The following is a 21,031-nucleotide window of genomic DNA, read 5'->3' on the forward strand; positions in this document are numbered from 1 at the left end:
TTGATTTTATATTTTAGTGATTTTTAGTATTATATATATATATATATGAGGTAGAATTTTTTATTATAGATATAGATAAATAAGAATAAAAAAATTCCCTACATTGTGTTTCCTTCGCAATTGTCCTCTTAAGAGATCGATGAACTACACCCAGCAACAACGGTTTCTTAACACTTTATCAGTACGAAGCTCTATCGGAGACCAAGCTAGTGGAACAAATCTGCTTTGCGACCGATCTGCATTGCATTAACATCGTCACCAAGCAAGCATTTCATGGCCTAGCCTATATGCCCTACGCGGCACGAATCTGTTCGCAAGAATTAAAAGATACAATTGATCCGATACGTGTGCTTGCAACTATTGTTTTTGCTTCGAATCTATAAATTTGTGAGAATAGCATAAACAGTGTGTGAACAATAGCATGAATAGCACATTGTAATGAATATCATAGCAGTCAAGTAGCATGAACTGCATCGACGTGAACACGACGCAGAACTGGTGGGGCCCGTAGCCGCCATCATGCCGACGGTCGTCCCCTGCACAAAATCGCGATGGCTCGAAGGCCACCGCCACATATCAAAAAGAAAAAAAAAACAGGGGGGGAATATCGTCGACATTGAAGCTGACGGCCTTCTAGGCCTCGCCGCGCCGCTTGAAGCAGCGCCACCACGCTGGCCACCTGAAGCGACGCTAGGCCATCACGTTGTTGCAACCCTATGGAGCACCACGCAACCGCTTCTCCCATAGCTGAACAACGTGTGCCTGTCGCCATTGCCCGAAGCCAGTCAGTCTCCCACCATGGGACACTACCTTGAAATCGTCACGCGCCTCCAAAAGCAGCACCGTCAGGCCACCTGCTGCTCGTAGTGCGCCCGACCGTGCCGAAAGTGCAACCGCGCTAGAGCACCAATCGATGGGCCACATCGAAAGCACATGATGACGTGTCGCTTCCGAGCATGAGCCTCCTGAATCAGCACCGCCAGGCCACTACGCCATTGCACCCCTGGAGGACCGCCGCCGCCGCCCTGACCATGCGGCGCGGTGCACTCTGACCACGCCACCGCATTTGCTAAAGCACACCACACCAATGCCGCCACGCACCGCCTCACCCACTGCACCGGTCGCCGTAGCGCTTCCATCCCGGCCAACATGTCGGCTTACCGTCGCTTGAAGCCGTCGCTCGAATGGTGGCCACCAAACAAGTCGGGTGGTGGCTAGGGTTCCACCCGGAGGCGAATGAGCCGGATGGATTAGGCCAACCCAAAATGTAAATAGACCAGCCATAGTGGGGAAATTCAGTGAAAATAAAGGGAAAAAAGAAAAAAAAATCAGAAATCTTTGCATTTAGCCCCCCAATTTCCATTATTTTAGCACAATCCCTAAATTTTTGCGTTTAGGCCCCTAGTTGTTCTGGAAATTATCCAAAAGCTTTGTTTTTGCATACAAGTACCTCTATAATTTGAATTTTGTATCTGTTGTAGCAATTATATAGTACTTAATTATATTATTATTATCTCTATGCTATTAATTATTGTTTTTAATGTTTAAATTCAATGTTATGCATTTAATAGCATAGAAATTGTCAAAAAATTGCATTAACCCTATTTGTAACATGATGCAACTTTACTAGTAGTAGTGCTTGCATTATTAAATATGTAGACGGCCGGCATCATGAACAAGGAGTTCGTTGAGTTTAGCACTGATGGCCGCAACTATCTCACTTGGGTGTCGGACATCCGGATTGTACTTGGAGCGAAAAGGTTTTGCCATGCCATTGGCCTAGGAACAAGTAGTCAATGGTTCTCATGAAGGATGAGAATGATCAAGCACTTTATTTTCTCCGTCACCATCTCTCTCCCACTTTGAAGGATGAGTACATGGTAATGACTGGCACTAAGTCACTATGGGACGCACTGCAGGAGCATTTTGAGCGCCTTAAGTACACCATCAAGCATCTTGCAGAGTAAGAATGGGTCAGGCTCTGTTTCTGTGACTATAAGCATGTCAAAGAGTACAACTCCGCACTGCACAATATTTGCACACTCATGTGTCTTTGTGGGAAAGAGATCACATAAGAGGAGAATTGAGAAGACTCTCTCCACTTTCCACCCGAATGCAACAGAATCCACACGCAATCACTGTCAATCGAAATACAAGAAGTATTCTGAATTGATTGACGTGTTGCAACTTCATGAAGTTCGTGACGAAGTCATAAATAAGAACTTCTTATCCCAATCGTAAGGGAAGAGTAGTGACCTAGAAGTCAATCATATCTCTTTCAAAGCACGCAAGAGCTGCAATAAGAAGCGGGGGAAGGGAGGAAAGAAAGTGGTAGCAACAAAGTAAAGCCTGGTGATGATAATGGCAAGACAAAGAAAACAGTCAAGCTATATGGTGAGTAGAACCAGACATGTTATAAGTGCGATGTTTGGGCCACTGGTCCTGAATCTGCAGAGCACCAAAGCACGTTGTGAAAGCATACCGGAAGAAGAAAAATGAGCAGCTAAAAGCACACCTCACCATTGCAGTGGGGATGAAAGAGGACAAAGTAGTCGCAGTTGAAAGGAATGCATCTCACATGGAAGTTGATGGCACCCCCACACTGACAGTAAAAGATCTCCCAATAAAGGATGCAGAGGCCTATACTTTACCTCCTTCACTGCTATAGAAGATGTCATGAAGGATGATGCAGAAAAGAAAAAAAGTCATTGAAGATAAAGTGGCTAGATATTTTGTGGACTCTATCTAGAATTAGAGTAATTAGAAATTTACTTAGGTGTTGAATTTAAGAGGATTGAATGAATAAATGAAAGATCTAGAAGAGCAAGCTTTCCTGCAAACAATATTTTTTAGTATTTATAGAATATATGTGTGACACCAACATAGAGGAAGTATGTATTGTGGATAGTGGAACCACAAACACTATATTAAGAGAAAATGTGTATTTTTAGTCTATTAGAAATAACTTTGAAAATGTGATAACCGTCACTGGTAGTGATAATTGCATAGTAGGTTATGGAAGAGGCATAGTCATATTACTTATGGAAACTATGTTGCACATTGAAAAAATATTATTATACCCTGAATCTACAAGAAATCTCTTAAGCTTTAAAGATATTTGTGCTAATAGTTTTCATGTTGAAACTAATGAAGAAGATGGTAAGAAACACCTACTCATCACTAAGCGTGATAGTGAAATAAGAATACTAAAAAAAAAACTTTTCTCTATGAACAGTGGCTTATACTACACTCGTATTAAAGCACATAAAGTGTTCACTAACTTAAAAAGATTGTATTTTGTAGTACAGAATTATTCTCCCTATGATATTTGGTCACCCTGATCTTATAATGATGAGGAACATAATTACTAACTCACAAGATTATAACATAAATATATAGAATTTTCCGAATGATGAAGATTTTGTACACCATGCATGTGCTACAGGAAAATAAATAATAAGACCATCTACCTTAAATGTACAAGATGAAATTTGTGCATTTCTGAACCGAATTTAGAAAATATTTATAGTTCTATTCAGCTGCTATCTAGCTTGTTTCAGTATTTATGGTATGATAGACACATTCTTAAAATTGTCACATGTATATCTATTATTTATCTACAACCACGTCTTTACAAAGTTAATCTCGCGGATTATACAAATCAGAAATAATTTTTCGGATCATAGCATGAAATACATTAGAATAGACAACGCTGGAGAATTTACTAAGTGTTCGATGATTATTGTACTGGTATGAGAATTAAAAAGAATTTGTGACTTGTTCAGGCATCACAGAACCATTACAGAGGAGACTGAATCTCTAACATAACAAAAAACTGCAGGACTGAAAAAATTCAACATGAACTCAAGACTTGAAACTCAGTCATGAACTCAAGTAGTCCATACAGAAAAGATGACCTGACGCAATTCAGAATAATTAGGTGGATGATGTGCAGAGATAAAAAGTTATATTTAGCAGGAATGTACGGTCTAGTACACACAAGGAATCGGATACAAATATGGTATAAGAATATCTATCAATGGGAATTTATCACACCGTGACTTCAATCTGCATAAACTGTGCTGTGAAAAATGCTATTCTAAATTATGAAATGTTGGTAGTTCAATCTGATCTTGCCAAATCCGTGCACTCAACTGCATTGGCAAATTGCATAGCACTTAGTTTCAATTTCTCAGCTGCAAGTTTCTCCATCTTCGACATGATTTATGATTGGTAGTCCATACAACGCAACTTAAATTCAATATTTCAGTATTTATATGTGCTGCATGAAATCTCCACCTGCCACAGGATTTATGATTGGTATTCTGTAGGACTCCATATGTACAACTTTGCAGTATTTCAGTCTCTAGAAGTGCTGCATGAAACCTATAGGTGCTGCACAAGAAAAGCGGTGTTCCGATCGATCCGTAATTACCAATGAACTTAATCCTAGAAGTAGATTATTTTCCTATCTTCATCTTGACATATGCCCTGGCATCAAGCAGATTGATCAATCATTTCCTTGCTGGTACTGGAGGCTCCGGCTGCTCCACCGTTGTCGTCAGCGGTTTCCAAAAGACAATATTTCACACCATCTCCAGACTCTGTATCGTCCAAGTCATATCCTGGCCCGTCATTTTCCACCTTTCCATCAGGTATCAGATTCCTATTCTTAGGCGATTTCACTACTATTACGTCTGGGCGACTACTTAGGCTTAGTGATTGCTTCTGGGCTATCATTCTTGAATTATTCCCATTGTTCTCCACTAAATCTGATACTCTTACCTGCAAGAAGGTATTTAGCTCATATGGGCAATGAAAATGCTATGAACTTGAGATTGTTTTAAGGATTTTAAGAACCTGAAGAGGCTTCATCATATCGATTTCTCGGTTCCCGATATCTTTTAGTGCTTCCTGAGCTTGTAACTCCATCGAATCTCTCACAAGCTTACTCAAGAAGGATACATCATCAGACATGACGCCCAGTCCTTTTAAAAGTATTGAACCTAGCTGCAAGCTAGTCTGCAGAGAAAGATTGAAAAGAGAAAAGCGCTCACAAAAATTCTTAATTTCACTCATGTGTGCTGCTCGATAAACACAAACTTGTTTCAAAAACTACCTCCGCGTTTTCCAGGACAACATCTGTTGCGCCTGCTTTCTTCAGATCTAACAAATGAGGGAGGTCTTGAGCCCTAGCATATATCGGAACCTGTTCAAACAAAAGGTATTGTCAACAGAGTGTTCATTCTCTGCAAGTCTCTTTTGGTTTCTATATGAGAAATCAAGGGGTCTCCCTCCTAACTCTAATAAACAGTTTTCTTCCACTGCACAATGATTTTATAATAGTATGTGTCAACTTGACAACTAAATCCTCATATTTCAAATAATAAAAACAGTTCCACATTGGAGATTATTACCGCAGTAAAAGCTTGCCGCAATCTGTTTACAGCCTCAATTGTTTTTTCCTTTCCGGTATACATGACCATGACAGCTTTTGGAAATGTTACGCCGGCAGATTGCAGAACCGCAGGGCGTGAACCATCTCCATATAGCACAGGAAATCCTGATTTTCTAGCTGACTAATAGGAGAGAACAAATAAGCTTAGTTAAACACATGAACACACGTCAATCCGCTCTTTGAGAAAGAAGGTAAGACACATCAACTGTTATACCAAAATGCTTTCCTATTTCCAACCTTTACAACAGCAGGATTTAGATCGAACGCAACATATGGCCATCCTTCTGCGTCTTGGTCAATCCCAAACGATAATGGTGCAGATAAGAATTTTGCAAGGACCTGCACAAACATGATAATCTGTGATCTGCACTCACAATGGAATAAGGAAAATATCATGGAAGATACCTGTCCCATCTCTCCAAAACCAAGAATTACAATAGGTTCAGTTGCACCATAGTTCACCATCTCAGCAGGTTTCTGTAAAAGAGCATCTTAGAGTGAACAGAATAAGCTACACTAGTGCTCAATGTGAATGTACAAATTATTGCAGTTACATACTTCTTTTTGTTCAGATTTCTCATCAATGATCCCTGCTGCTCTTCTTCCAACTTCATTGAGTAATGGAGTTAATGCCATCGACAGCACAACAACAATTATGAGCAGTTTATTCAACTCAAGTGGTAGGACACCGAGCCTGTTGGCCAAAGAAAAGACCACGAACCCAAACTCGCCTCCTTGAGAAAGTAGCAGTCCTATCCTAACACTTTCTTGAAGAGTTAGTCCGACTCTTGGCCCAATTGCGGTAATTATCAATGTCTTGATTGCAATAAGACCTCCCAACAGCGATAGAACATTAGGCCACTCCCGGATGAGAAGCTACATATCACCCAAAAAAAAAAGTCAAGATGGATCAACAAGAATCTAAATAATGTCTTGTTACAAAACAAAAAATTAACGCAACAATGCCACTTTCAATGTTACTTAGCAACTGTCTGGAAATGGCAGCGAAAGGAAACGGAAACAAAGGCATGTAGGCCTACATATATTGCCTAGTGAGAGACATGAACTAATGTTCACGAATACAGAGTGTGGCTCAGTCATTCAACCAGTTGCTCACTTGAAAAACAGAAACATTGGGTACCTGCATGTCAATGGAAGTCCCTGTAGTCACAAAGAACAATCCAAGCAACAAGCCTCTGAATGGCCTTATGTCGGCTTCAATTTGTGTACGGAAATTTGTTTCTGCTAGAATGGCTCCAGCCAGAAATGCACCTAACTACATAGGATAATATAAGGAAGTTTAACAATTAGCAAATAGAAAAATTGAAAGAGCATATTCTGGATTTGATTAGCATTTTCAAATAGGACATACTGTATCACTAAATCCCAACTTTTGGGTGAGAAGTGATGTCCCTGCAACGGTAAGAAGACAGAGCGCAACAAATGCCTCTGAACTCCGTGACTCTGCAACAAACTGCCAGAAGGGCAACTCAGTATGCATTATATAGTAAACCTAGAGTTGACTCAACAAAATATGAATGTGTATTTCAGAAAAGTAGAAAGTAAGAGACCTCAAAGATGCGCCTGATGAGGTATTTCCCACCAAGGGAAAGTAGACCAAGTCCTCCCAATGCTTTTAAGCTTTCAGCTAGTAACATTGGCCACACACTTTGCTCCACGATATTCTGTAATAAAGCGAGGAGTAAATATTAATGTATGACTCAAAAATCAAATGTTGATGTATTATGAAGGCAGTGCTGTATTCTCATGCTTAGGGACCTGTGCAGTAGTTGAATAAGTAGAGACAGTGATATGGTAACGACTATTTGTATGTTTACAATGTCAACCTTTTTTATACTATCTTAATTTGCAAACATTATTAGCTAGTTAAAGTGACGTTGGAACTACAGGCGTGTTTGGATCTCTTGCTGGCGCTCGCCTAGCTTGGCTGAGCAAAAATACGCGCGTTTGGATTCCTTGCCAGCTGCCTGTGAAAGCAAGCTTTTCCTTCACTCGCTCGGGCAAGCCGATTCGGCTCTCCTGCACCAGCAAGGGTAGCCTTGCTGGGCGAGGCAAGGCCAGCGACATGGGCAAGGAAACCAAACGTGCCCTACATGTATCCTTTAGTGAAATTAGTGTTCATGCTTATGTTATAATGTACCATAATGAGAAAGTATATCAGGTGCATATTCTGCAGAAGAGCTTTCATGTAGTTTGATAAATGTAAGTGCTAACCTTTTGCGTACCTGACTTTCTAGCACAGGGAGTATGACCAACAGAGGAACAACTGCAATGTCCTGCGAGTACCAGCAGAATACATCCTGGAATTAACCTTACACTGCTTGGAAGATTCATGAAGAATGGCAATATTAGAGAAAGAAAGAGGACAGGTGGCTTCAATTGAACACCTGCAGGAGGAGGATTCCCAGTGTAGCTGAACCAAATCTTGTTGGAAGTTCACCTTTCTCAGCAAGAAGCTGCAGATGACATTTGCAACCACTTCACATCAGTATCATGTGCAAAAAGTAAAAATGTAACAATTGTAAGAAGGACATGTTGCTTGAACAATTTGTGTAACTAAAAATGCTGTAGCATGCATGGTTGTTAGTGTCAGGCTAGTGGATGTCATGACTCATGAGTAATTACCCAAAATGGACAAGCTACAAATGTGAAAGCATGGAGAAACTCAATACTTCAAAGAATGCCTAGAACTGCTAACAGTTCTGAAACTTTAAGTAATTTTGAACGGAATACACACCTGAAGAACAAAAGCAGATGAAGATAGTGAGAGGGCAGCTCCAATTACTATTGCTTCGTCAACACTCCTGATGTTCACCTGCAGATCAAAATCAAATCATTAACTAAATATCAAGAGCAACTGAGTTGACCCTGAGAATGGACTGCAGGAGAGTGTTATCATTTTCAATTATAATATATCTTACCAGATCAGGCCTTGAATCAAAGAGGAACTGCAATATTTTTGTTCCAATTGCACCATTAGGAGGAAGCTCGAACGCCGCAAAAGCAAGGGTTGACAAAAGAACCTTCAAAAAATTGAAAGCCATAGTAAATCAGCCTTTACAGCACTATTCAAAATTCCATATGGAAACCAAGTGATGGACTACACCAAGAAACATCAGCGCAAGGCCCATAAAAAATCCAGAGAACATTTGTCCAATGGTGGCTCATAGCTTGGATCATCAGTTAAGATGATGAAATGAACTAGGTTTTTCACATCACATGCATCAGAATTTGTATCACAAACCAACACGCATATATATAATAAGTAGCACAAGGATGAATAAGCGTACCTGAGGCAAGCCCATCCCAAAGGCGTACCTCGCAAGAGCCTTGAGGCGAGACAGGGAGAGTTCCAGCCCCATCTCGAACAGCTGCAGTGGCAGAGCGACCAATCAGTCAATCCAGTACATTAAATCCTCTCCTTTTTTATTTGGATTAATCATGAAATGGGACTATGAAAAAGTAGCCTACCAGAAAAAGGATTCCCCACTCGGAGAGAAGCTTGACGTCGGTGAGGTTCCTGATGAGGCCGAACTGGTTGAGCGCGACGCCGGCGCAGAAGAAGCCAAGAATCTGCAGCAGCATTTCCCGGGGGAGGTGGGGTGGAGAGAAAGGCGCGATTTTTAAGTTCACGGGAAGCAAGGAAGGAAGAAAATCCGAGGGGGACGGGGGAGAGATACTTCACTGGGCTGGCCTTGACGACGCGGAAGGCGGGGACGACGAGGACCGTGACGCCGAGGAAGGTGAGCGTGTCGAAGCCCAGGTCGTTGATCACCTCCACGGCGCCGCTGGCGAGGTCCATGTCCATGCCCGCGCGCGGCGCCCGGAAGCGGAAGGCCCCCCTCCTACCGGACGTCACCAGCCGCGTCGGCGTGGGCGCCCACCTCGGCCGCAGGACGCAGCAGACCGAGACCGAGGCGAGCTGCTGCCGCGCCGGTGCGCGTCGGTAGCGCGCGGAGAGGAGGACGTGGTTCTGCGCCGCCGCCGCCGCGGCAGCCGCCATGGCGCCAAGGCGGGCGGTGAGTGGAGGTGGTGCCAAGCTAGCGGAGCGGCTGCGTACGAGAGCCGGAGGACGAGGAGCTGGGAGCTGAGCCGTGTCGTGTCGTGTGCACGCGCGCGCGCGCGGTTTTTATCCGGCTAGAAGGAGGCGACTCGGAGGAGTTGGAAGATAAGATGTTGAGGCGAGCGGAGCGCCGCGCGGGCGTTCGTCCGCCTCTCGCCGTCTCCCTCCCTCCCTCCCCCCCCCACAGGAAGATCTCTCTCCTTACTTGCTGGAATCCTCTGCATTAATGATGAATTAGTGCAGATTATCACTGTCTATATAGTAAAATAAGTTTGGTGCTACAATTCACTGTTAATTAATCATGAATTATTGTTGCTGTAGTGATTGATTTGCAGCTAATCCTTTGCAGGGACTTCTTCCCTGTAAGGTCATCTCTAAGGATTTTTTGGGACAAAAATCTTGTTACGAAGTGGTTTTCTTTTTCTTAGCGCTCCAATAATTTTTCTTCACGTTTTTCGTCACGAAAGAATTTTTAAGATCATTTGCTTCAGAATGAGATTCTCTCTTCTTTTCTTTCACGATTCCTCTCGAAGAGAAACTGTTGGAGATGAGAGAAAATAAAGGGAATGAGAACGGAAAAGAGAATCGAAAAAGAAACGACATAAAAAAAATATGGTTGGAGATGGTCTAAAGGATCCCAGTCCTTCCACGTCTACTTATATACTCTTATTTTTTTTCTTTTGCGATTAATCTAGTGTGATATTCTTTTACTAGTAAAATGCACGTGTGTGTAACAAAAACGTAAATATTAAATACAATAATATCAAATACAAACTCAAAGTATTAAGATATGAATAAGATTATTCGCTAATTTTTTTTTCTAATTTTTTTATCTTTATTAGTAGAATAAGTTCTATATCTATTGTTGTTAACGAGATGAAAGTAAAAGACGGATAAAGACAGAAAGTAGATAAATTATTTAAATTTTGAAGAGATTTTATTAGACGGGCGAAAAGTAAAAGAAGTGAAAACCAACTTGTGTTCTCTATACGCTATCCACTGATATTTTTACACAATGTGATCGATAGATTGTAGATATAAACTTCTGTTCTGCTCCAATGAATTGTTTATCAGACTTGGGTATCCAATATACAGCTTTGACGATGCACTCTAATCGAATTGTAAAAGAGTAAAAGAAAACAAAATATCATGAAAGCGTTTCTCAAAATAACTCTACTCGTATGATACTTTTTCACCCAATTCTAAATATTCGAAATATTGCTGTTACACATGTTCTGCTGCGTCCGAATAGCCAAAATGAGCGAAAGATAAATATCAGAATCGGTGAATATAATGCTGCTCCAAAAAACCAAATCACCAACCCCGTTCATTACCCAAAACTTTGGACAGAAATAATATTGTACACATCAGCACCAGAGACAGAAGTTACAATGGGAGGGAGGTGTGCTAACTGCCAAGACCAACAGGATGAGAGCTATTATACAAGACCTGACAGACGGACCACCGTCAGATAAGTTTAAAACGCTCCATATTCCACCGTCAGATAAGTTTAAAACGCTCCATATTTTGAACAACATGACAAAAATCTAGACACAGGAAAAGAATACCTAGTACAATAAACACTATCCCTTTTGACCCTCCAATCGGTTGACAAAAAACACATACACACGCCCCGCCCCTATCTGCTGGCATTTGAGTATGTACAAGCCATCATGGGCAAGACCCTTCGATAAACCGACAATCGGTTCTGTTCCTCTAGTTCTCATGTTTGGGGAAAGAATTGGAGAGCGCTGTCGGTGGTGATTGGTGAAGCTTCTCTGGCCTTGATCTTCGGAGCACTTAGTTTTGCTCCCTGAGGAATTCTCTGTTGCCATTGCTTTGGGCTAGCATGTGCTTTGAGCACAACAGACCACCTGCCTGTGTGCAGAACGGGTCAATATATAGCCAGAAGCCACGGATGGGGACTAGAAATGGAGTGTTTCCGCATATGGCGAAGCTGCTATATCCAGGCAAGCGAGCCTCGGTCATTGTTGGGCGCTTGAGGGCGGCCCCTGGTTGGAGTTGGCGGTCTGTTGGCATTCAACTCCTGATTTTAACAAAAAGATGTGTCAAAGTGGACAGAAAGCAGTACCAGCTACGACAAATACATCAGTATCTCATATAAAGCGGTGTTACCTGCATCCATGTGTCCTCAATATGATGCTCAGGAGAGGTCTCAGGTGACGTAATGGCAGGCGGCAAAGGATGAATGAGTTTTGGAACCACCACAAGATCCCTTCCGAGAACTAAGATTGCACCTGCGTTATTTGCCGTGCCTGTGCGCATACCACGTTAAACAACTGAACAATCCAACTGCCGAGAAGACTGGAAATGAGTCACATCTGAAAAGTGTATCCTTACCACAGTAATTTGTTGCTGAGAAAAGAGTGATCAGGTGACCTTGAGCAAAACGCTCAAAGCCATCCATCACACACTCATGTGCTCGCACAATCAACTGTAGGTCATTGTTGTTGCAGAACTCCATAACTCTATCGGGCTGTGGTAACAATGCATGTTAATTTCATAAAACCATGGGAACGAACAGAAGAAAAGAACTGAAGATCAGAGAATACTGACCCCAAAAGTAACAAGACCAGGGCCCCGTGCATTTGGTCTAAGTCCTTCTACGCTATCATTCTCAGTTGGATCAGACCTTTAAGCATAAAAAAGTCATGACATCAACAAAAGATAAACAAGGATCCTGCAATAATAATCTGACAACAATAGCGGTTGAAATGCAGACCATAGAAGATCCATCAGAACAACCGAGCCAGCTTCCATGGTAATTGGCCTTTGAAGACTCTCAATTTGCTCTACATGATTGATGGACCGACCAATACCACCATGCATACAAATTATTTTCTTTTCTATTAGTGCAGCCAAGGGAAGCCAATTAAATAGCCTGTTCATGCGGTGCCAGGTCCAGATTCCATCCCGTTCACCCTTTTATTGGCAAATAACACTTATGTAAGTAAAAGATAGAATGAAGACATGTGGAGTAATGCAAGGCGGAAGGACAAACTTGTTACCATTCGCTCTATGCACTCTATTCGGAACCCAAACAGAGCATTGATATCTGCAGCCTCATGATTTCCTCGAATTAAATGTATGTTATGAGAATATTCAACCTGAATAATACAGTGAATTTTATGTTAGTTTTTTAGAAAGAAATAATGCCTAATGAAAAAGCACTGTTTCAATGCATATTCACAGCTTAGTAGTACTACCTTCAGTGCAAGGAGGAGAGTGATAGTCTCCAGACTATGCTGACCACGATCCACATAATCTCCCAAGAAGAGATAATCAATATAACTGCAAAGTTTTTTTTGAAAAAAGAAAGTACAGATGAACTCAGGAACACCAACTACAAAAATATTAGGAGAATGTATCACATAATAAATGAAAAACTTCAACTTAACATCGAGTTTCCTAGTAATTTTTTTAATGAATAAGTGTTCAGAGAGTCTTGGCATCAAAAATAGTACCAGTCAAATCCACAAATTGGAAAGAACAAAAAAAACTAAATCAGGGCAATACAAAATCACAAAAATACTCACGCAATGTCTCCAGCTGTTGAAGGAGCACCATACTCATCAAATAGGCGCATGAGGTCACCAAATTGACCATGCAGATCACCAAATATCTTAATGGGAGCTTTAAGCTGTAAAACACTTGGTTCACTTGAAAATATTCTTTCAGCACTATCACATAAATCTGCAATCTCATTGCAGTCAAGAAAGAACTGCCTTCGCACAGGGGGCTTCCAACCACGAGGTTTCAGCAGAGATGCAATTACCTTGGATAATTGTGTGAGTACTTAGCAAAGCAATATAGGAGTTCTTATCTAAAGAAAAACGTCATCATGTGAAGTACTTGACTTTTTAGCAGAATACCATGTTAGTTTTATAATAATAACTCTTTTAAGTTACAAATAAGTATTCCTAGGACGTGTCATTTTTGACAGAAAACATTATGTATGCATAGTGGAATACCTTTTTGGGCACACTATTAATAGACATTTGTCGATCTAGTAATTTCCTTGCAGCAGTTGCATTCTCAGGGGTGCCATAGATGACCCTTCTTCCTTCATTCTCAAACTGGTCAATTGAGAGCTGCCTAACCATGCCACCTAAGGCACCTCCAGTTTCTGCTGCTACTACAACCTACAAGACCAACAACATTCTCCTAAAAAAAGATGTTCAACATGTCGTGAAACAAATAGAGCTAGGTTATTTGCAACATGGCTTCTACGATAATATAGATCAACTGTCTGACCAAGAATAGAGCAAACAAGTCAGCAAAACTAATTGCATTTTCAACTCACTGCTCTATGATGCAACCGAACCCCGGGAGGTGGAGTAGAATTATTCAAAAGAGCAGGATCTGGTTTTATGAGGCTTGAATTTTGCTTGCTACTCGATGTGGCATCTGGAGACTGCTCCCTGTCAGGTGAATGTTCCATCTCACCATTAACTTGCCTGGCTTTTACAGCAGCTAATGTAGCACTGATTGCCTCAGCCTCTGCAGCCGATGCTTCGACCAAATAATCAACACCTTTGCTCAATCTCCTGTGCAAAAATAAGTTTGGGAAACCCATCTCAATGCATAACAGCTTCAAAGAAACGTAGGTCTAGGAGATAAATGATCCAAACCTCTGTCCCTGGATAATGGCATTCTCAGGGCTAATATCAGTAAAAATGTCCCCATTAACAGGAGGAGCAACTGGAGTTCCAAGAACAACAGCTCCATCAGGGGTTGTTTCTGTAGCTGTTTGTCCTGATTGTTCATCGTTGTAGGCATATCTACCAGATTCTCTTTGTACGTTTGCGGTTGCAGCTACTGCAGCTGCATGGTTAGCTGCACTTGTTGTTTCAGCAGCAGCAAGATCTTCTGCAACTAGGAGGTCATCCAGCAGCACACCTGTGGATAAATTACATGAGATTTAGCATTAATAGGCAAGAGATAATAAATCTATGTTATATGAGACCAAAAGAAATGTCAAATGGGGTTTCACTAGCTAACAATTAGCTCTGAAAAGTTTCTTTCCACCAGAATAGGAGATAGCAATAGTACTAATGCAAACTAGGAATGCATTAGGCTTGAACCCAGAACTCCTTATGAACCTTTTGTGCACTGACAAGCATAGTTGAACTCTAATTATGTTTGTGCTGACCACTTGATATCACTTGATATCCTCCTAATATTTTCCCAATGAAGAAAAAGATTATAAGGATTGCATATCCAAACAGTTTATCAAGTAAAGATAGCTCAACAGGTAACATCGAAATGAAATGGAAATTTTTGTGGACGAGGAACTCATATGGCTGAACAGCTGATGCATCCATCCAAGTTATTTGTTTGATATCTCACAGGAATATGGCAATTTCTTAAGCTCCATGCGCAAGAGTATCACTCAGATGATTAAAACAAATCAAGTAAGTCACAGAGAAAAACAAACTATACACAATATTTATCATCATTGAACTATGGAACCAATGTCAAGTAGTATATGAGCTGATTCAAACAATTACTGTTACTGCCGAAGACATGTATCAGCAAAACAATCAATGCAACCTGAAAGACATTGTTTACTCAACAGTCCAAGCACAGGCTAAAATGCAGACAAATGAATTCAGAGTTTATCTTGTGTTCTCTTTTTTAATCTTAGTATCAAATTTTATAAATCAAAGAAATTGTTAACAAAGTGAATGTCTGGCACCGTAAATGACCAACATCTCAAGTATAACACTGATCATTCACTTCTGTTGGCCCAGAAAAAGCTAATAATCAAAGAAACTATACAACAAAGTGAATGTCCGTCACTGCAAATGACCAACATCTCAAGTATTTGCACCAAACAAGAAGCAGAGCAGCATCCAACTAAACCATGTGTACATAGGTTGTACCGCAATGACCACTCCACTAAAATTGAAACATGTAATGCAATGGTGGTTTCGAATAGTTTATTTATTTATCTGCTGGAATCTATATGAGGTATTGTACTTCAACATGCTGCTCTTGGTAAATTCAAAACAATAAGATTTAGTGGTCATTTTGATGCAACAAAAGAAATCTAGATGTTATGCCTAAACATAAATAGAACAGGAATGGAAGGAGCAAAACAAGACCCACAGGGCAACAGAGGGGGAAAATGGATCATGCTTGATGTCAGAAATCAGACGAGCTAAGAGACTGAAGTGTGTTACCTCCCCGTAAACCCCCATAAATAAATATAAGATCACCAACTGCAGCAGCTGCATGCCTGCACCGTCGTGTAAGCTCTACAGAAGCATCACCCCCTGCTGCATCAGCACTATATCTTCCTGTCCTTGGAGTCGTAACTACTGATTTGGTATCGCACCAAACTCCAGCAGCAGTGTCCAACACTGGAAAAGCAGCAGTGTCCATAGCACAGAAACTAAGAATGTTGAAAAAACATTGAACAAGTAATATACTCTTACATACATGACCAAGAGGTTAATGCTGAAAGTATGGTCGTGCTCCAGTATTTTCCACAGACAGATATTTGTATTGCACACATAACAAGCAATAGCATACATATTGTTGCTTACTGACCAATTATAAATGAAAACCATTGAGCAACAAATGAGCAGTTTACCAATGAGGAAAATACGATGTTGAGCTTAGTAAAAAAATCTAAATCACCTTTCTGCTACATTCCTCTAAAAAGACACTGAGATCCAAATGATGACTTGCCAAAAAAATAGGATAATGTTTTATAGGGTATCCCGTGAATCAACAGTTGAACACTAAGAAGTTGTGCAAACCAAATGACAGTAACTTAAAAGAGATTTGAAATATAAAACCTGCAACGCTTGAGGAGTCTTCTACCATGCGACCACCTCCAAGAGCCCCTCCAGAGACATGAAGCCGTGCATTGACGAAAACCTAAAGCAATAAAAGGAAATAGCATTATGCTAACAATGCCACCGGATCAATCTCAAAACAAAAAAAAAAAGTGAAACTGAGGGGACAAACAATAAGTTCACAACTTACAGCTGCATGTTGATATCTGGGTGATGGAGAGACACCGGGAGCAATTGCCCACTCCCAGCGCCCATCTCTATGTTTTGCAAGACCATACGCACTTGACAGGGGCTGGTGATTAGAGCCAAAAAAGACAAAAGAATATAATTATCTGTGACAAGTATGCTCGGGGTAAAATTTTGAAGGACATTAAACACGGGAGCCTTTATTTCAATTCACCAGTAACATGCTATGCAATTGGATCCGGATTCAGTTTCCAGCCCACGTGAACAGGGGGTGTTTTTTTTTTTTTTTTGCCTGATCCAAAGTTCATTAGTATTTTGCAAGTGAATTGACTAGAGCATACCCTTATGGATTCTCTACACTTGAAGATCATGAGGAACCCACTCATCCTATGCCATAAAGAAGTGGATATAACAAGACCAAAAGGAAAAAAAGACAATGCTTCTTAGTTCTTACTATCATTTATATAGTTACTAAAAATGTTATATGAAACCTAGTATAACTTGTGGTAGCTTCAAATCTAAAAACTGAGACAGGTGAACACCCTATATACCTATTAGAATAATACTACAATATTGGTTATAAAACCAAATATGCCAAATCAGCAAATCATAAATTTTGCTTAGACTCCAAGAGAAGTTACTCCCACAAATAGCATGACACTTACCACACTATTAGCATCCCTTCCACCACAAAGCAAAAGGAGACCATCAGAACGAGCACTTGCAGTTGCGTACCTGGACAACATCACCACATACCACATCACCATATACTTCCAGCAACTTACTAAAAAAGGTATAATTTGAGTGAATGTGTGTTTCACTACAGCAAATAACTAGTTGTGGAGTATAGTCAGTAGCGAAAGGTTCCATATAATCAGATGTGTGGTGCTTGTCATACAAATAAACTCAACAAAACATTCTTTGTAATATTGGCAACTGTTTTATAAGATATACAATAGTTTTGAGCTGAACAGGACACAGATTTTCCATAATTGCCAGACCACAAAAAGAGCACTGCAATACTAAACTGAGGTATGTGGCAGCATCACAGATTTTCCATACTTCATTACATATTATGAAGGCCAGGTAGCGTAAATCAAAAGTTAGCTCATTAATGTATGTGGCAGCATCATGCCAAGAAAACATTACAAGGTTTCAAGTCAACATCAGAAGTGTTTCTAACTCATTGATTTAACTAGAATCCAAAAGGCAAATTATTCCTCATTATTAATTGGACACTTACATGCATGGTGGTGGCCCTTCACCTTCCGGTTCAAGTTTTCTCCATTCATATGGCTTAGCCGCAGTATCAAGGGCCCATACATCTGCCAGGGGCCGCTTTCCTGAAATATTGATGTGCTCTTACTATCAACATCAGTAGGATGGAACAATCTGGAAGTAGTATAATCTAGCCTTGATAAACACGTAAGCAATTTCCTACCATCATTGCCACCAATTGTCAATAAGAATCGCTGCCCAACCAAGGCCATCACATGTCCATACCGTGGACCAGGACCAGGACCTTGAACCACCACTCTACGCACAAGACATAGAATCCTCAGCAGATAGTAGTGAAACTAAATCCTAAATTCAAATCACAGTAGAACAACAACCACCTGTGCCATCGTGGTCGTTGTTGTGTAAGATCCAGAACATGAAGGTCCTCAGCAGATAAGCCAGCAGGGCCTATTCCACCCTGGATGGCAGCAAAACAGCAAGGAAGAGATGATATTTGCTATTGCATTAGCACTTTCCTGACAAAAAATTTGACACAGCTAAGCTAGGCACCTGAATGACCACCATGGTTCCAACAGCAGTCGCTACATGGGCAGCTCTAGGTGAAGGAGGTTCACCAAGTGGAGTAAGCCTGGCAACATTGTGTTGAGGACAAACAGGATTATTAGTGCTAATAAGATGAATATCATGCTACCCAGCAATGGGCATGAGATCAAACAAACTTCGGGGAAAAGACAACACATAACGTCCAAGCACCACATTGCAAGGAATTATGAAATTTTCTGAAACTATACCTGCTCCACTTATTTGATAACACATCATAACAGTGGACATCTGCGGTCGCACCTGCAAGACCTGTGACAAAGGAGATCGATAAGGAATCAATGTTATGCAAGAAGTTGTTCACTTGTGCATCTAAAGGATATAAAATTCTAGTTCAACACTGGCTAAGGTCCTCCAACATTTCCAATATGGTTTTGAGATATTTATACGGTACCCAGTCCAACAAAAGAGTCTAACCCTCTACAGCTAAGCCACAGAGAACTTACAAATTTCATTTCAGGTTTAGATTTTGATGTAGCACATTTTACCAAGTAATTAATAACTGGTTGCAGTTACCCTAGGGTGGCCAATATAATCATTCCAGTATGAAGCCATTGAGTATTCCTTTTAACACATGACCATAATTCTAAGGTGGCAAGCTAACAGCAATGATGGGTATTGAAGAGAACCATAATGGACTACTTATTATCAAAGCAAGAATTTCCCACAAAGTAACTGCAATAAAAAAGTGATAATTATTGTACATAAACTAAGTTTGGCAACTCAAACCATGTGAAAGCATGTGGTAATAGCCTGCACACGTGAGTTACAAAACGGTATAGCACCTTGAAGTCCCACTCATAATTACTCTCCAACCAGGTAGCAGTTCAAATTTTCAGTCAGTATTTGCTTTTAACCTAATCCCGCCTAAACCAGCAAGACTGCCCAACAGCAAATATACACTGAACTCCACCTCTGAATGAGACACTGAAACACTAAAGCCACAATCTGCGCTAGCTACTGCCTAAAAACATTCTATCCCAAAATCAGTTTTCCACATCTCCCACTCCAGAGCGAGAAATCGTTCGCAACTTCTCCATTTTGCTTCACACGTTAGCTCTACGCAAACTACAAAGCAGCGCCCTACACCATCCATAAATGAAATCATCTGAAAAAAGAGCAGCTCATGTTGAAGAGTTGCGTACGGATCCCGGCGCTCCCGGCCGACGAGGGCGGCGTGGCGGAGTTGCCCTCGAGCGCGGTGGCGCCACCGAATAGTATGAGCCGCGGGCCCACATACCCCGGCGCGCCCTCCTCCCCGACGGCCGGCACCGCCGTGAGCGTGTGCCCGCAGCGGCACCCCGGCCCGTCCTCCTTCTTGTCCATCGCCGCGTCCACCACCGTGTAACCCGGCGCCGGCCTAGGCCCCGCCACCGAAGCCGGGGATCCACCCGCGGCCGTGGGCGTCCCCGGCGCCGGAGGGGACGCCGAGGGGGTCTCGCTCCCCGACCCCCCGCCGCTCCGCGCGGCGGCGTCCGAGTCGGAGTCCGACTCCGTTGCCATGCGCGAGTCGACGTCCATCGCCGCCCGCCCCGGCTCCTGCCCCTAGGGTTTCGCGAGGTGAGCACGGGATCCCCCACCTCTGACAGCCGGCGCCCTACGAGACGGTCGAGCTAGCTGCGGCCGTCGAGGCCGCCGTCCGCTGAGCTAACCCTAGGCTTGACCGCTCGCCGACAGCGGCGAGGCGTGGTGGCGCTTCGCGACGAGCCGAGTCGGGTGGAGGCGATGGGATCGCGAGGAGGGGAGGTAAGCGAAGAGGCCCCTGGGAGAATTGGGAATTGCGCGGGGCTGGCGAGTAGTGGTGAGGATGAGGAGATGTGGGAGCGGGAATCCAGGGGGAGCACAGTGTGCAGATGGTAATTTAGTTTTGAGAATGTGATTTTCGAGCCTATTTTCCCTCATTTACGAGATCAATTGCCGGAGACGAGGAGGAGCATATAATACTTCAAACGCTGTTGATCGACAGTAGTAGAAGTATGTGACCAGCACAGCCACACAGCTAGGAGCTTTTGCATGTGAAAGAACGGGTGAAGAAATATCGGTCATCATTTTTGTCGTCATAGCAGATTAGAACGTCGGCGTTGTCGAGCAAATCAACAGCCCAGAACTAAGAACCGGCATCGCTGATGAGGCCATCAATGACCTAGAGGATAAAACCTCCGTACAACAACTGAGCAAAGCACCAGCAGCTAGAAACATAAACACAGAGACAAAGCAAAAATGTGGACAAAAACATTCTTTCTGACGCCACACACATACATAGACATACCTTACAAGTAAAATACCGTGAACATCATCAAAGCTGAAGCAGAACCCGTCGAGCTTGCTGAAGGCCAGTAGGAGAAGCAAAACCTAGCGAGGAGTCATCATCGATGACTCCACCTAGGACCCTAGACCTCTACTAAACTAAACCAAAACTACAACATACAAGCTATAAACTATCCCAAGAGACTACGCAGGACATCGATCCACCAGACCCCTCCCCCTCCAAGCCTAAGAGTCTGTCGGAGGAAAGGGATCGGTCGGATGGATGCTAAAATTAGAAAATCACGCTTAGTTTGCCTCGCGGTACTGTAGCCGAGGAATGACGGTTGGGGAAGCTCTCAGCTCCAGAGACGTTCTTTCCTAATTCCGCAC

General features: G+C 42.1%; 2 protein-coding genes across 2 annotated transcripts; both read right to left on the minus strand.

Annotated features, from left to right (window-relative positions):
- Positions 1-3,950: 3,950 nt before the first annotated feature.
- On the minus strand, positions 3,951-9,627 carry LOC133905939 (K(+) efflux antiporter 3, chloroplastic-like). Its single transcript, XM_062347751.1, is given in 18 exon segments — positions 3,951-4,550; positions 4,552-4,785; positions 4,861-5,022; positions 5,120-5,209; positions 5,418-5,579; positions 5,696-5,797; positions 5,864-5,935; positions 6,017-6,334; positions 6,600-6,734; positions 6,831-6,932; positions 7,030-7,143; positions 7,705-7,755; positions 7,867-7,935; positions 8,217-8,294; positions 8,401-8,502; positions 8,770-8,850; positions 8,951-9,052; positions 9,165-9,627. Coding segments are annotated over 18 exon segments (2,328 nt in total). The 5' UTR covers positions 9,483-9,627; the 3' UTR covers positions 3,951-4,514.
- Positions 9,628-10,846: 1,219 nt separating this feature from the next.
- LOC133905723 (serine/threonine-protein phosphatase BSL2 homolog) lies at positions 10,847-20,194 on the minus strand. Its single transcript, XM_062347485.1, has 21 exons — positions 19,540-20,194; positions 18,586-18,646; positions 18,344-18,422; positions 18,172-18,251; positions 17,997-18,091; positions 17,799-17,898; positions 17,221-17,290; positions 16,560-16,661; positions 16,370-16,451; positions 15,749-15,928; positions 14,195-14,462; positions 13,867-14,110; positions 13,535-13,705; positions 13,100-13,338; positions 12,770-12,854; positions 12,572-12,670; positions 12,286-12,485; positions 12,120-12,195; positions 11,904-12,039; positions 11,679-11,818; positions 10,847-11,589 (listed from the first exon to the last, which is right to left on the minus strand). The coding sequence occupies exons 1-21, from the start codon at positions 19,913-19,915 to the stop codon at positions 11,503-11,505; spliced, it is 2,970 nt and encodes a 989-aa protein (XP_062203469.1). The 5' UTR covers positions 19,916-20,194; the 3' UTR covers positions 10,847-11,502.
- Between the last annotated feature and the right edge of the window lie 837 nt (positions 20,195-21,031).

The sequence above is a fragment of the Phragmites australis genome, chromosome 23, assembly GCF_958298935.1.
Source record: "Phragmites australis chromosome 23, lpPhrAust1.1, whole genome shotgun sequence".
In the NCBI taxonomy this organism is placed as follows: domain Eukaryota; kingdom Viridiplantae; phylum Streptophyta; class Magnoliopsida; order Poales; family Poaceae; genus Phragmites; species Phragmites australis.